The sequence below is a fragment of the Neofelis nebulosa genome, chromosome 7, assembly GCF_028018385.1.
Source record: "Neofelis nebulosa isolate mNeoNeb1 chromosome 7, mNeoNeb1.pri, whole genome shotgun sequence".
In the NCBI taxonomy this organism is placed as follows: Eukaryota; Metazoa; Chordata; class Mammalia; order Carnivora; family Felidae; genus Neofelis; species Neofelis nebulosa.
In genome coordinates this window covers 46804024-46819824 of record NC_080788.1, presented here as the reverse complement: position 1 = coordinate 46819824, position 15801 = coordinate 46804024, and the positions used below count along the sequence as shown (strand labels likewise).

At 45.9% G+C, this 15801-nt stretch overlaps 1 protein-coding gene across 1 annotated transcript in view; it reads left to right on the top strand.

Moving 5' to 3' along the window:
- The window catches only part of LIPC (lipase C, hepatic type), a 160449-nt gene that overhangs the window by 120817 nt on the left and 23831 nt on the right, over positions 1 to 15801 (top strand). The window contains exons 3-5 of the mRNA XM_058737586.1: positions 8710 to 8897; positions 13809 to 13991; positions 14758 to 14875. Coding sequence (XP_058593569.1) covers positions 8710 to 8897; positions 13809 to 13991; positions 14758 to 14875 — 489 coding nt within the window. The remainder of the gene's footprint in view (positions 1 to 8709; positions 8898 to 13808; positions 13992 to 14757; positions 14876 to 15801) is intronic.

Genomic DNA, 15801 nt, shown 5'->3' with positions numbered 1-15801 from the left:
GGAGAAACCACAGTATTGCAGGTTATAGTTTATTTTTCCAACATTTTTTTAAAACGTATATTTAAGGGACCATTATCATCATAAAATACAGAACGTTTCAATCCCTCCAAAAGATTCCCTTTTGCCTTTTCTGTCCCTGGCCCCTGGAAACCACTGGTCAGCTCTCTAGGGCTAGCTTTGCCTTCTCCAGAATGTGATATAAATGGAATCACACAGTATGCAACCTTTCAAGTTCGGCCTCTTTCACTTAGTGTAATGCATTTTAGGTTCATCCATGCTACGTGCTTGCATGGATCACAAATCTGTTCCCTTTTATTGCTGAGTGGTATTCCATTGTGGTAGATTCCTGTATATATTTACTCATTTACCAGTTGATGGGGATTTGGGTTGCTAATAGTTGGGGGCTACTGTGAATAAGCTGCTGTAAACTCTTGCATCTTTGTGTGGACATATGTTTGAATTTCTCTTGGGTAAGCTCCGAGGCTTGGACTTGATGAGCTTATGGTACATTTACCTTTATAAGAAATTGTCAAACAATTTTCCAAAGTGGCTGCAGTGTTTTGCAATCCCACCAGCAATGCGTGAAAAATTCTAGCTGTTCCACATCCTCACCTACAATTGATGCTGTCCATCTTTTTTCATCTTAGCCATCTTAGAGGAGGAGAAGTGCTATCTCGTTGAGGTTTAAATTTGTGTTTCTCTCATGAATAATGATGTTGAGCATCTTTTCGTGTGCTTCTATGCTATGTGTGTATCTTTTTATAAGATGTAGCCGCTTAAACCTCTTGCCCATTTTATAAATGGTTGTTTGTCTTTTTATGCTTGAACTGTAAGTGTTTTTTACATATTCTGGATAAAAGTCCATTGTCAGATACATGTATCTTGAATATTTTCTCCCAGTCTGGCTTGGCTTTTCATTTGCTCAGTGGAATATTTCTAAGATCAGATGTATTTAATTTATCAAATTTTTCTTTCATGATTTGTGTTTTGGTGTCCAAAAAACAAAACAAAAAAAACTTTGCTTTCCTCAATGTCATCAAGATTTTCTCCTGTTTTCTTCCAGAATTTTTATGGGTTTTGCATCTAAATTTAGGTCGGTGATCCATTTCAAGATGATTTTCATTCCTCCAACATTTTTTTATGGCAAACTCATAATAGTGAACATTTACATAGCACATGCTACATGTCTGGCACTATTACAGAATGTATTAATACTAATTCAACAAATAATTCTCTAATATAGGTACTATTATTACCTCCATCTTAAAGATGATACAATGAAAAAATTCAGGCACAGCGAGGTTAAGAAATTTGCCCAAGGTCACACAAGTAGTAAATGTCAGAAGTGGACCTTGAACCCAAGCCACGTGGCTCCTAGTCTGGATGCCTGGCCACGACACTCCACAGCCCCTTGGTCTACTCGATAAAGTTTTAATGTGAGCAAAACCAGAGCTAGGTTCTTCTTTCATGGAGCTTATCATCAAATATAGGAGATAGATATTTATGTAATGACTGCTCAATTAGAAAATTATAACTGTGAAATCACCTAAAAGGACAAATAATAGGAAGATGTGACCAAGTCAGGAAACTCAGAGAGATTTTCCCTGAGGAAATGAAGATTGCATTTTGACTTTGGGAACGAATGATATTAACTAGTCAAATAGGACACAACAGCTGAGCATGTGAGGCCAGGGGACCACAGGAGGAAAGACCAGGCAGGAAGGTACATCACACACTGGATGTTGAATTAAAAACTCAGAATAATCATCAACAAGGATGGCAATTTTTATTATCATTTCTTTTTCCACTAATTCACTCGGTTGCCCTTGAACTGGAGTGACCAACTCATTCTAGTTTGAAAGGACAAGTGGTCACCCTTCCTTGAACTGTTCAGGGCAGAATGTGACCATGACCTTGGAACCACTTTAAGGAATTAAGCACCATTACCTCCAGAGGATTCCAGTACAAATGGGAAACTTTTCTGAATGGCATACTCTTTCATAATCAGATTTTTTGAAAGACAAAAACTCTTTCTGATTCTCACAGAGGAGTACAACTTAAGAAGAAAGTCTGGAAGAAAAAAAAAATATCTCCAGCAAGAAAACTTAGCCTAGAGTTACTTTCTTCCCTGGAATCTCCAAGTAGAAATGAATTGTAGTCTCAGGCTATAGGATGGCTAGCAAAATCAGGCCAAAGTAGACAAAGAAAACAGAATAAATCAGACTTGTGAAAATAGCTTTCCTTCCATCCCTATGTCATCATCTTATTTCACAGCAAAATGACGACGGGAAAAATTCAAGATGGTGGGAGTCAGAGAAGCATTCCTAATCACAGCCATGGGCCCAATCTGCTTATCACCAAAGATCAGCAACAGCTAAGAACTGAATCTCTAAAGACCCAGCTATGACTAAATTCTCATTCAAGTTTTTCCATCCTACCATCATGCTAGAAATTCTGAAGTCAGTGTTGTGTATGTACACATCACAGGCATGACCACAGCAGTCAGGAAGAGCTATGACTACAATTTTCTAGTAGGTTCCATCCATCCTGAACAGAAGACACGGTCGGACAAGTTTCCAGAGGGATCTTCCGGAGGACCCCTCTCATTAGTCCCAGGTCTAAGAATATTTTCAGCAATGTGTAATAACAAAGTCACAAAGTTTATTAAATGACACACACACACAGTTTAGCAATTTAAAAAATGAACATTAAGACATTTCACAAACAGCTCTGTGAAAGGCATATTAATACCTGTGGCCTCTGTATTATGCACTTGTGTCCTCAGCACTAGTCACACGAAGTCCTCAACAAACCTGGAACTGAGCAGAGGCACCCAGCCCAGGCATCACGGGCAGAAAACAGAATGATTACTACCAAGGCCTTCTACTGCAGAATCCGTGGCTCTCTCCTCTGCCAGCTCATTTGCCTGAAGTCACCACCTAATGATGTCCTTACCCAAAAGAAAATGAAATAATTTGTTCTTATACGAAACATTAGGAATCTCAAACCTGGGGACTGACTTAGGAATGGAGAAATCATTTGCTGCAAGGAATCTAATATTAGAAAATGCAATGGCCTGCACCCAGCTTCTGCTTCTGATTGATTTTGAGGAAGTTCTGCTGCCCCAGGAACTTGCTGTCATGCAGAGGGCAACCCCAAGGCTCCTTAGTCCGTCAATCCACTTTCCAGGTGACAGGGGCTGACTCCTTCAAAGGGTTCCACCGTTTACGTTTAATAGTCTCTCAAAACCATAGCCTCATCCCCAGGTTCTTATCACTGGTGTGTCTTTATCTCTTCTAAAGACAGGAGAAAATAACAATTATAGAAGACGCACCCGGGGAAGGAGATACTCCTATCAAATACAATTGGAACGTATTTCCTCACTCATAACAGAATCATGGTGTGTTCTCACAACTTGCTCACAGAGTTGCTGTGAGGTTTACATGAGTTAATGCAAAGAAGACTGTTAGAAAAGTGCCTGGCACAGAGGAAACACTCAATAAATAGTGGCTTAAAAAGTGCAGAAAGTCAGTCTGAATATATATGCATATATAAAGATATATGAACAAGATCACACCTAAGGAGCTAATGATTCTACTTTCAAAAGTCTAGACTAAGAAAATAGTCATAGATTTTCTAGACAAAGATTTATGTATAAAGATGGTCATCAGAGCATTGTTTGTAATAAAAAAAAATACCTAAATGTCCAACAGTAATGGAATAAGTACACAAACTATGCCACTTTTCAAAAGCATCTTTTTTTCTTCTTTTAATGTTTATTTATTTTTGAGAGACAGAGCATGAGCAGGGGAGGGGCAGAGAGAGAGAGGGAGACACAGAATCCGAAGCTGGTTCTAGGCTCTGAGCTGTCAGCGCAGAACCCAATGAGGAGCTTGAACTCACAAACTGTGAGATCATGACCTGAGCCAAAGTCGGATGCTTAACTGACTGAATCACCCAGGCACCCCTCAAAAGCATGTTTTTGAAGAATTTGTAATGCTATAGGAAAATTATTAAGACAGGTGAAGAAGGATATGAAACCATTTGCGTCGTATGATTTCGATTTTAGATAGTCCAAATAAATATCTATGGAACGAATATCTCCACAAGATTAGAAGGAAATACTCCAAACATTACTTGCGTTTTTCTCTCAGTAGTGAGATTCTTTACTCATTTCAGCATTTTTCAAATTATTTATGCATATACAATGAGTTTGTATTAATTCTACAAATAAAAGTTAAGACTCTATTACAATTTCACAATTAAAAAAAAAATTGCATGAAGTTCTAGACTAGGCCAGTGGCAAGGGACAGAGAAGATAATCCTGAGGATGGGTCCTCAGTATTGGGTGACCCGAGAGCATTCTAGAACAGCTCTCCGTTCTCTAGATTGAGCAATAGCATGGACAAATAATGGTGTTTTGAATCATAGTAGGAAATGTAGAGAGAAAGGAAGAAAAATGGATTGGGAGGAAAGAAAATTAAATTCAGTTTGGCTACACTGGGTTCGCAGTAACGAAAGGATCCGCTGGGAGAGGTGTCCAGTCAAGAGCTGGCTACAACGAGTGGCTAGAGCCTGGGAAACATTTTGGTATACATGTGGGTATGGGTGACAGCAGTGCATCCTTTACGCCATGGCTCGGCCCAGAATGCACCAGCATTCTCTGTGTTCTGTGAAGGGGACAATCAGACTCTGCCCCCATGGAAACGCAGACACTCAAGCTCTGGAGCTCCACCTCTTCCTGTTACCCAAAATGTGACCTGAAGTGGCCCCTGCCTCCCTCGGTCCCAGAGACGACTGCTGCAATATAGCGAAGAGCCTCACAGAGATTCGCTGTGACTCAAATGCTGTTTGGCACTGTGACTCTCAGAGTCAACCACGTAAAACTTACTACTGCATATTTTGCAGGAATGGTGTTCAAGACAGTGGCCACTGCCTCACCCGGTGGACTCCTTTCACAATAACATAGAAGGAAACCATCTCGGGCTCAAGGACCAGAAATGTGTGAGCCACTGGACGCCATGAATCCTATAATTGCTCTTGTTTCCCTCTCCGATTTGGCCAATAAGAAGCTCATAATAAAATCTGTGGCCTATCTTCAGCAACATTACATGATCACACAGTGTGCCTTTTAGAGTACTAATCTATTAGCATTTCTGTCTTTGTTGTTTTACTGCCCTTATTTTCTCGTTGTCCCAATTTCTTCAACTATAAATTTTTGTAAACTACTTAAAGTCTAAAATTTTCTGCCATGTCACACCCACTCACTGATGCCATTTCTATCTCCTAGAGTTGCATAAAAGAATTCTAGGCTCTCTTCTCCATAACAGCCCTTCAACACTCATGTCCTCCACGAAATCTTTTTTTTTTTTTTTAGATACCAGAGTCTCACTTTCTTCAGCAGTTTGTCCTAGATGTGAGCTCCTAAAGCATCTTTCATCCTTCTAGACTCAAATGATGCCTCATCTTCTCTGGACATCTTCTCTAGCCCCTATTCTGGGCACCCCTCCCCTGCAGCACCTACAGCAACCACATGCAATGAGTGGTTCTCACACTTGCCTCTCCCACCAGACTGGGGACTCCTGAAAAACAGAGGCGGTGCCCTGTGTGCCTTCAAAGAGTACCTAGCCAGGGCCCAAGGCATAATATAATAAAATATGCTAATAAGTTTTTGTTGAGGAAATAAATGATTGAATATACACATACATACAACATAACTTTCTCACTCCTATGCGTGCCAAAAGAAAGCCAAGCCAGGAAGAAAAGGGAGAAGCCAGTTCAGTTCAGTTGTTTGAGGGCTTCTCCTTCTGACAGCTGTTTCTCCATAGGACTCTCCCGAAGAGCCTTGAGGCCCTAGACACCCGGCCAAGCTTATTCTCCAGCCAAATCCAGAGTAAATGCACGTAAGACAGAATTGGTCCTGAGAGGGCAACTGGGCTAAGTTTTCACAGAAAGAAAGGATCTCACAGATCAAAAATGCAGGATGCTGGATGCTCCAGTTGGTATTTATTTTAACAACACAGCCTCACATAGGTGCTAATTATGTGCCAGGCATTGTTCTGAGCTCTTTACAAATATCTTATTTAATCTTTGTAACAACTTCATGAGATAGGTACTATTTCTATCCCCGTTTTATTTTCATTTATAGTTTTCTTAGCATTTGAGTCAGCTATCCTGAAACAAAGGAAGATATAACTATTCCATCACTAAGTACAAGAAAATTGGTTACATTTAGTACCAGTGCATACATGGCGGACAAATCAAACCTTAGCCTTTGACCTGAGACCTGGATGCATGGAATACCGCATCATTCAGTAAGCATTTATTGAGCACCTACCAGCACTGCCCTCCGGGAGCTCACAGACTGGTGGAGGAAACAGCACACACCTAAACAAATAAATTACCAGGTCCCATGACAAGCACATTAGAATCAAAGATGCAATACAGTGCTGGCGGCAAGAGGAAGTAATGATCTCTGACTAGATGAGAAGGCTTCCTGGAGGGTATGATGGCTGAGTTCCATTTTAATGGATGGTCCGGGGCTTACCATGGAGCAGCAGAGATGGGGGAGGGGGGAGTTTGCGAGAGTACAGAGGTGCAGGGAACCACTGGCAGTGGGGAGCAGGAGGGGAGGAGCTGGGGAGCGAGGGATTATCACTGGGTGGTGGCCTTGGCTACAATACTATGAAGCTCAAAGTCACTAATGGATATGATAGTCATTCCTGTTCTAGGAAGATTCTTTGAGAAGCAGTGTGAGAGATGATGTCATGATCAAACAGAGAGAGAGAGAGAGAGAGAGAGAGAGGTGTTGGGAGGCTGTTGCAATCAACCAAGCAAGAAACAGTGTGCTCCTTAGCTAGAGAACTGGATTCTAGGCATATTTGGGAACCCAAAGCTTCAGATTGACTGGAAGGCTGGTGTAGGGGATCAAGGTGACACTTCAGCTTCTACTTAGAAGACCGGGAGGGCGGTGCAGCCAGTGAAATGGGGAGCATGAGCTGGGAACCCCCCTGGCAAGGATGAGGACAAGTTCAAGCAGCCTCCAAGCTTGGGAAAGCCAAACGGGTGGCAGACATTTTCTTAATTATCACCGAGCAGTACTGCAGTCTCACTCACATCTCCCTTTAATAAAATATGATGCATTTCACTCTGTCATCATAGTGAAAAATCATTGCCCTTTGCAGGAAATTAATAACCTTTCAAATTAATAACCTTTGGGTAGGAAAATTGGTTTCATTAATACCTCCCCTTGCACTTTGTTAGGTTCATCATCTCTCTATCCTGCTGTCCCCTGAAACCAAAAGCCCAAGACTTAATGTCTGAGAAGCCTGAATGACTTTATGCTCAGAATGAATGGTCAGGATCCTTAGTAATTGGACTCAATTGAATTCACTGACCAAAAATGCTGGTGTGGTCTTATGGCTGCCCCTCAGTCCTGGAGAGCCCACCCTGAGCTGGAAGGGAGGATGAGGGCAACCTTCCCCAGCTCCCAGCCTGATCCCTAATCATGGCAGAAAAGATGTCACCCATCTTGTTGTCACAACCTGAGAAACTAACACCTCCCCGGGCTTCTCCCAGCCCCTGAGCAGAGGTGTCAGTCTTTGGCCAACACCACGGCCTTGACAGCTGTTGGGCTGCCTGACAGAGTTGTGTGACTGCTCACTACAACTCCAAAATGGCTCAAGATCAAGGTTAGGCTCCCCTAAAAGAGAGACTAGAAAGCATTTTGAAAAAACAACAGAAGGTAAAATCTTGAAAACAATCTTTCGCTGCCTATCTCATTCTTCCACAGTCTTTGAAAGATTCCAAATGGATACACATTTATCCTTTTCTACTGAAAAACTCCTTAGCAGCAGCCTTATCATCTAGGGCATCAAGTCCAGACTCCCCAGCATCCCAGGGCCCAGGACATTCCAACTGCCCAGCCTTGTCTTCCTCTTCCTCATGCCCACAAGGTACCACCCTCTGAGCCCTAACTCTTCTGTTCCCCCAGCTCAGAAAGCCCTGCTCTCTCCCGCCACCGATGCACCCACCCCCCCAAAAGCCCTTGTCCATCCTTCTAGGCAGGATCAGCATCACTTTCCCTGAAAAGTCTTCTCTGAATGTTACTCCCTCTATCAAGCAGAATCAGCCACTCCTTTGAGATCCTCTCTGCCCCAACCCTACCTGGTCTGTGCAAGTCTGCATAGTATAATTTGACTACAAGTGACAACAGGCTGAGCTACATGAGCAAATGCATAGTGTCATCTAACAAAGGTGCTCTATTCATGGTTTCTGAAGCATAGGGATGTAGGCAATTGGAATCAGAGGGTGTGGGTTCAAATCCTGACTCCACCACTTACCGGCAGCGTGATTTGGGGTGAAATACTCATCTTCCACAACTGCCTCTTCCATATCCCTAGCGTCTCTGAGTTACTCCACTGTCTGACTGGCTGATCCCATAGTCCCCAGGATGGCAGGACGGAGGATCTGGTCCCTCCACCTCTGTGTTCTATTCTCCTCAGTCAGCCTTCATCATCTCCCAGGGGAGAAATGGCCATTCTGCTGGACACGCTCTTTTGGGTTCCCTGAAGCTGCAGTTCGTGCCTACCTCTAGCACCTCACAGCAACCCCGCTGGCTGGTGCTTTTAGAAACTTCTGGGCTATCCCAGAGCTGGCAGAAGCAGAACAGATGCCAGGGTAAATACTGTCTCCAATCTTATATTCCAGGGCCATTTGGAAGAAGACCGAGAGCTGCTGAAACAAAGAAAGCATCGCAGGAGACAGAGATCAGATTCCTGCTTTTTCAAGAAGAAACGGATAAGGGCTGTCAGATTCGGCTCAATCACCCAGACACGTTACAGCAGTGTGGCTTCAACTCCTCTCTGCCTCTGGTGATGATAATCCACGGGTGGTCGGTAGGAAATGCTGACATGCCTTTTTTCTCTCTGCTTTTACATTTTCTGTTTTTTTCTCCCTCGTGTGTCCAATTTTAATAAAAAGATAGGAAAACAGTGATAAAAACTTCATGCATAATATTAAAATGTAAAGCACATTCTAATTTTCCAAGTGCTTCCCCACACAGCATCTCATTGATTATCTCAATGCCATGAATGAGCAGGATAGGGAAAATAGAATTATCTCCACATTTCAGATAATAAAATACGGATCAAAGAATCACACAGCACATGAAGGCCCATAAGTGATTGCAGTCCATGCAAGTGAATCTGCATGTTTCACAAGAGGAGGTAGGAAGCCACAGAAGACATAGTCTCCCAGTGAAATGTTGCAACTGTAAGGTTTAAATACAGGTGCAAGTAACGGAAACTCAATTGGCAATAGTTCAAATAAACCAGAAGTTTGTTCCTATTTCACACAACAGTCTGGAGGTATGCAATCCAAGTCCTCAGGGACCTAGCTCATTTCCAGCTTAGTAGTCTGCCAACCTTAGACTGTAGCATTTGTCCTTATGATCCAAGATGGCAGCCAGAGCACCAGTCGTCGCATCTTTATTCCAGGAAGCACAATTAGTAAAGGGTGTACACAAAGGAGTCAAGGAGTAGGGTTTTTTTTAAACAGCTTTATTGAGATATAACTCATATACCATGTAACCCATCCATTTAAAGTATACAATCCAATGGCTTTTGCTATAAAAGAGTGGTACTTTTTTGGTTAGCTACCCAGAAGCATCTGTGAAATGCTTCCAGTTACAGTCATTGGCCATGGCTAAGTAGAAATGTGACTGAGACATGCAGCCTCTTAAGGAAAATGTAGCTCTTCTTGGATGCTGAAAATCCTGGACAAAGGGGAGAAAGAATATTGTAGGCAATGACTGAACTCAAACTAAGCAAGGACTTGTCTCCCAGACAAAATTGTACCTCCCTGGCTCCCCAACAACCCACGATTTGAAGCTCAGTTGACAGCTTGAAACCTCCAGAGATTTGGGGGGTCTATTTCATGACTTGGAAATCTTTCCCTGACTTCTAGTTGAAAAATACTCTTGGGACTCCTGGGTGGCTCAGTCAGTTAAGTGTCTAATCCTGGCTCAGGTCATGATCTCACAGTCGTGAGCCCTGCATTGGGCTCCTCACTCAGCATGAAATAGAAAAAAGAAAGAAAAGAAAGAAAAGAAAGAAAAGAAAGAAAGAAAGAAAGAAAGAAAGAAAGAAGAGAAAGGAAGAAAGAAAGAGGAAGGAAGGAAGGAAGGAAGAGAAAGGAAAGAAGGAAGGAAGGAAGAGAGAAAGAAAGAAAGAAAGAGAAAGAAAGGAAAGAAGAAAGAAAGAAAGAAAGAAGAAGGAAGGAAGAGAAAGGAAGAAAGAAAGAGGAAGGAAGAAAGAGAAAGGAAAGAAGGAAGGAAGAAAGAGAGGAAAGAAAGAAAGAAAGAAAGAAAGAAAGAAAGAAAGAAAGAAAGAAAGAAAGAAAAAGGAAGGAAAGAAGAAAGAAAGAAAGAAAGAAAGAAAGAAAGAAAGAAAGAAAGAAAGAAAAATACTCTTGAAACCCTCATCTCTCCTACCATAGAGAACAAAAGGAGCCCGTCAACCCACCAGCCACTCTTTCCACATGTATTCAAGGAGAGCCTGCTATGTGCAGGCTCACAGCCCCCATGAACAAAACAGACCCTGTTCCTGGTCTCACGTGGTAGACCACGTGGTGATGCCACATGGGTATAGCCACGAGGTGGGGTGCTGCCATTGCTACAGGGGAAAGCAGTGGTGACTATAGCCTGCTAGCAGCTTCCCCGTAGGATTCAAAGAGCTCCCACCCTAAGGAAGTGGAGGTTCCTAACACCCCAGGGTCCACAGTGAGGGTGGTGATGGGTTTTCCTGCTGCTAAAGAAGAGACCTAACATAGATTGAGGCCTTACCGTAAGTTAGACCCTTTACATTATACATCAACCCATTTAATCCCCACACTTCCCTACGAGGTGGGTTAGTATCTCTCACATCAGGAAAATGCACTCAGAGAGGTCAAGCAGCTACCATAGTCACACAGCCAACAGTGGACACAAATTCACCCAGAACACTCACACTCCAAGTTCACACTCTCAAAGACTCCCAGTTCACTGGGCCTTTGTCAGAGGGGTTTGAATGGGCCCCCCGATTCTGCAGCAGGCTTCACACTGCAAACTCCTAGCTGTGGCTTTCTCCAGCTGGAGTAGGAGCTCAATCCATGCTTCTTTAAGAAAAACAGAGGGCAGAATGCTAAGATGAAACATGTTTTTAAAGGGAACCAAAGAGCAGACTCTCTCCAATGGGAACCCTGCGGGAAGATATGGATTAGAAGGAGGCAAGTCACTGTAGAGAAGAGTAACCTATTTCTTCAGCTGCTTTAGCCAAACAGACTTTCCTTACAAGAAAACAGAGAGAAAGCGGGAAGGAAGGAATGCATCCAGAGGAGAGATGTGCGAAGGGGTGGAGGAGAAGCTGGAGCTGAGAGCCACCAAGTCACAAAGGCTGCACGCAGCACAGCTGGGGCTTCTTCCAGGTGCTCTCCCTCTGACCCTGCCCACTACACACTCCCTGCCCCCCTCACCCTCCCTGCCCCCCTCACCTTCCCTGCCCCCCTCACCCTCCCTGCCCCCTTCACTTTCCCTGCCCCCATCACTCTTCCTGCCCCCCTCACATTCCCTTCCCCCCTCACTCTACCTGCCCTCCTCACTCCTCCTGCCCCCCTCACCCTCCCTGCCCCCATCACCCTCCCTGCCCCCCTCACCCTCCCTGCCTCCCTCACCCTCCCTGCCCCCCTCACCCTCCCTGCCCCCCTCACTCTACCTGCCCTCCTCACTCCTCCTGCCCCCCTCACCCTCCCTGCCCCCATCACCCTCCCTGTCCCCCTCACCTTCCCTGCCCCCCTCACCCTCTCTGCTCCCCTCACTCTTCCTGCCCTCCTCACTCCTCCTGCCCCCATCACCCTTCCTGCCCCCCTCACCTTCCCTGCCCCCCTCACCCTCCCTGCCTCCCTCACCCTCCCTGCCCCCCTCACCTTCCCTTCCCCCCTCACTCTTCCTGCCCTCCTCACTCCTCCTGCCCCCATCACCATCCCTGCCCCCATCACCCTCCCTGCCCCCCTCACCTTCCTTGCCCCCCTCACCTTCCTTGCCCCCCTCACCCTCCCTGTCCCCCTCACCTTCCCAGCCCCCCTCACCCTCTCTGCTCCCCTCACTCTTCCTGTCCCCTCACTCTTCCTGCCCTCCTCACTCCTCCTGCCCCCATCACCCTCCCTGCCTCCCCTCACCTTCCCTGAGCCCCACTTAGACTCCAGCAATACTCAACTGCTTGGAGCTCCTTCCACTCTCCTGTGATTTCTCTCCTCTTGGCCTTGGCTCAGGCTATGCTTTCTGCCTACAGTATTCTCCCTCTTCTCCTTCGGAACAGTATCCATTATACGTAAGGTGCTCCAAAAATATCTGTTAACTGAATTAATGACTAAATAAGTATCTTGTTTACAAAATGCTACATGAAGATAGCAGGGTTTTCTTACCAGGGTCTTTTACCAGAATGCACTCTTCATTCTTAAAATCTAGATGGGAATATATCTATTACTACTAGTAATAACAACAACAACAGCTGCATCGCTATGTAAATAACTATTAACATAACTGCATAACTAAATAACTCTGCGTAACTAACATCTCCTGAGTGCTTACTACATTCCAGGCGGCGTTCTAAGTGCTTTCCATCTATTAACTGATTTCATCTTCACGACAATCCTGGAAAAAGCGCTATTATTTTCCCCATTTCCAGATGGGGAAACCGAGGCATGGAAAAGTTAACTAACTTGCCTAAGGTCACACAGCTAGTAACTGACAGAGTCTGGATTTGAACCCAAGGTGCCCTACGCACACGAAAAGCACTGGGTGAACATGAGTAAGTGGACCCACCTGACCTAGGAATGACCTGCCGCGTCATCAGTATTGTTCTCCAGCCTCGCCTCCCACTGTCTAGTCTTGAGCCACACCAGACTCTTTCCCTAAACACACCGCGGGGCCCTTTCCCAACTCTGTGTGCTCTTCCTTCTGCCTGGACCACCCTAGACAGCCGTGCCCCACACTCACCAGCCCACCCTTATTCTTGTAAGTGAACTCCTATTTGTCCTTGCAGGCGCAACACAAATGTCTTTGTTCTGTGAGCCTGTCAGGAGTACCCTGCAGGCTGGTTCTCAAACAAGGCACATACACAGAAAGTTTCTCCATAAACGGGTATTGAGCTCCTGCCATGCTCCAGCCCATGGTGCTTTATTCCCTCGAAAGCGAGCAGATGAGTGGGCCAGAGGAGAGCAAAGGAGCTGGGATTCAGAGCCGTGGCTGTGGCCATGGCCCAGCAGGCCTCCCTCCTGGAGCCGAAGGTACCAGAGCTGATGCTCAAAGGATAGGTCAGCTTTAGCACCTGGTTACACAGACTTTTCCATGATTTTAAGGCTCAGAAACTCTTAAAATAGGGACACATTAAGAGAACAGCTCTCAGTTGGAGGCCAGGGGTAGCCCCCAGGGGACATTTGGCAAAGCCTGGAGACATTGTTGGTTTTCACAGCTTGGCGGGAAGGGTACTGCTGGCACCTATGTGGCAGAGACCAGAGATGCTGCTGGATATGCTACAACGCACAGGACAGCCCCCACAAGAAGAAGGATCTGGCCCAAAATGTCAGTAGTGCCAAGGTCGAGAGACCCCTCCCTCCCCCCACCCCGAAGCCTTTTTTTCTGGAAAGAAGGATCCAGCATTAGTTAGCCAAGACTTGGAGAATTTAAAAAGTGAAGCGAGAGAAAGAAGAGGCCCCTCTGGCCCCTCTGGCCCCTCCCGGTTACACTGACTACTCTGTGGGCCCACGTGCAGGTGGATGGCTTTCTGGAAGACTGGATCTGGCAGATGGTTGCCGCACTGAAGTCTGGCCTGGCCCAGCCAGTGAACGTGGGGCTGGCGGACTGGCTCACCCTGGCCTACCACCACTACACCATGGCTGTCCACAACACCCGCCTCGTGGGCCGCGAGGTGGCCGCTCTCATCCGGTGGCTGGAGGTGAGCCCTGCCCCGACCTCCCCTTCCCTCCCTTCCTCTCCCTTCCCGTAAGTGTCAGTGAATTAAGCTGGTCTCCAAGCAGCCTAGGCGGGAGGACCGCTCTGCTAACCCTGTAGAAATGGGAGGGCAGGGGTGGAGATGGGACATCAGGTTTCCCTCAGATGCCTTGCTTAAACCCCTATTTTGCAGAACTATCTTCCCCTCTCCCATCCACTGTTTCTTTTAAGCTCACTCCCTAGGATGTGCTGAGGGATCTAAACATACCTGTAACACCATCAAACCCCACGCAAATAAACAGGATCACCGTGCAAGGCATTAAGGTGCTAATAAAGGCAGGCAGAGGGGCAGCATCACCAGGCAGGGTCCCAGGTAGCTGAGACTGAAAGATGGGAGCCAGCAAAAGTGAGAAACCAGGGGCTCCGAGGTGGCTCAGTCGGTTAAGCATCTGATGTCAGCTCAGGTCATGATCTCACAGTTCGTGAGTTCAGGCCCCATGTGGGGCTCTGAGCTCATGGCACAGAGCTTGTTTTGGATTCTGTGTCTCCTTCTCTCTCCCCATCACCTGCTTGTGCGCTCTCTCTCTCTCAAAATGAATAAACTTAAAAAAAAATAAAGGTGAGAAACCAGTTTGGGTCTGAAGGATGAATTAAGCACCTCATTTGCCACCCAGCACAAAGAACAGGGTGGGAGCCAAGAACAAACTGGACCCACACGAGGTTACCGTCCAGCAGCTCTCCCCTGTAACCATCTTGCCTCTGTCTTCCAGGAATCTGTTCAATTTTCTCGAAGCAATGTACACCTAATTGGGTACAGCCTGGGTGCACATGTCGCAGGATTCGCTGGCAGTTACATCGGCGGAAAGCACAAGATCGGGAGAATTACAGGTAACCGTGCCTGATAACTAACAACCACGGGGGGCGGGGAGAGGGGGGCGGGGGGAGAGGCGGGGGTGGTCGTGTGCAGGACCCGCTTCTACAGCAGTCCCGTAATTACCAGGTCCCCAGCTTCCTTCACGCGGCGCCGGTGTTCACAGGAAGACTGGTTACAGGGCGTCAAACATGACCACTGTCACAGACTGCTGTTCCTCGAGAATTCAGAATAAATTACAGCCTCAACTTCTGGTGCCTCTCCTCCAACAGGTGCCTCTCGTAGTCATGACAAATAGGACCTAAAATGTAGGCTTTCTATACACTGTTCTACCAGCAAAGAGTTTTTCAACCTGTAGTTTAAAAAGCCCAATATGAGCAAGTTAAAAAATCACAGGCTGAAATGTGCAGTAACATCAGCCACGTTTGTGAAACATACGGGTCTTACTCTGGGACCTATTTGGACTGAGGCAGGGAGCTCTACACTCACTTGGGAACGGCCCCAGATACCCAGAAAGAACTGGGGTTGTGTGAGAAGGTCTTTCCCCCCAGGCATCATAGACACCAACCTCATCCCCCATGCTGCCCCACAGTTCTGTTTTTGAAGAACACGTCTCACCAGATATTTCCCTAACCAAGTCCCCAAAGCCCCCAGATACCCACAGGACGAAACTCAGAAAGCCCAAACAAGGCCCCAGAGTTCTCCGACCTCCCCTCCAGCCGTTCCCTCCCTGTAGTCCCAGGCGTCCATGACACTAGGTCTTTCTCCACTTCACAAACATGCCATTGCCTCCTATGCTTCTGGGCCTTTGCCTGTCCTTTTCTTTTTGCCTGGAACTTTTTACTACCACTTACCCTCCCAGCCCTGGTCTAGCTACCAAACTCCTACTCATCCTTCAAGACCTAGCAGGTCAAAGCAATAATACTTCACAGGCTAAAACAAT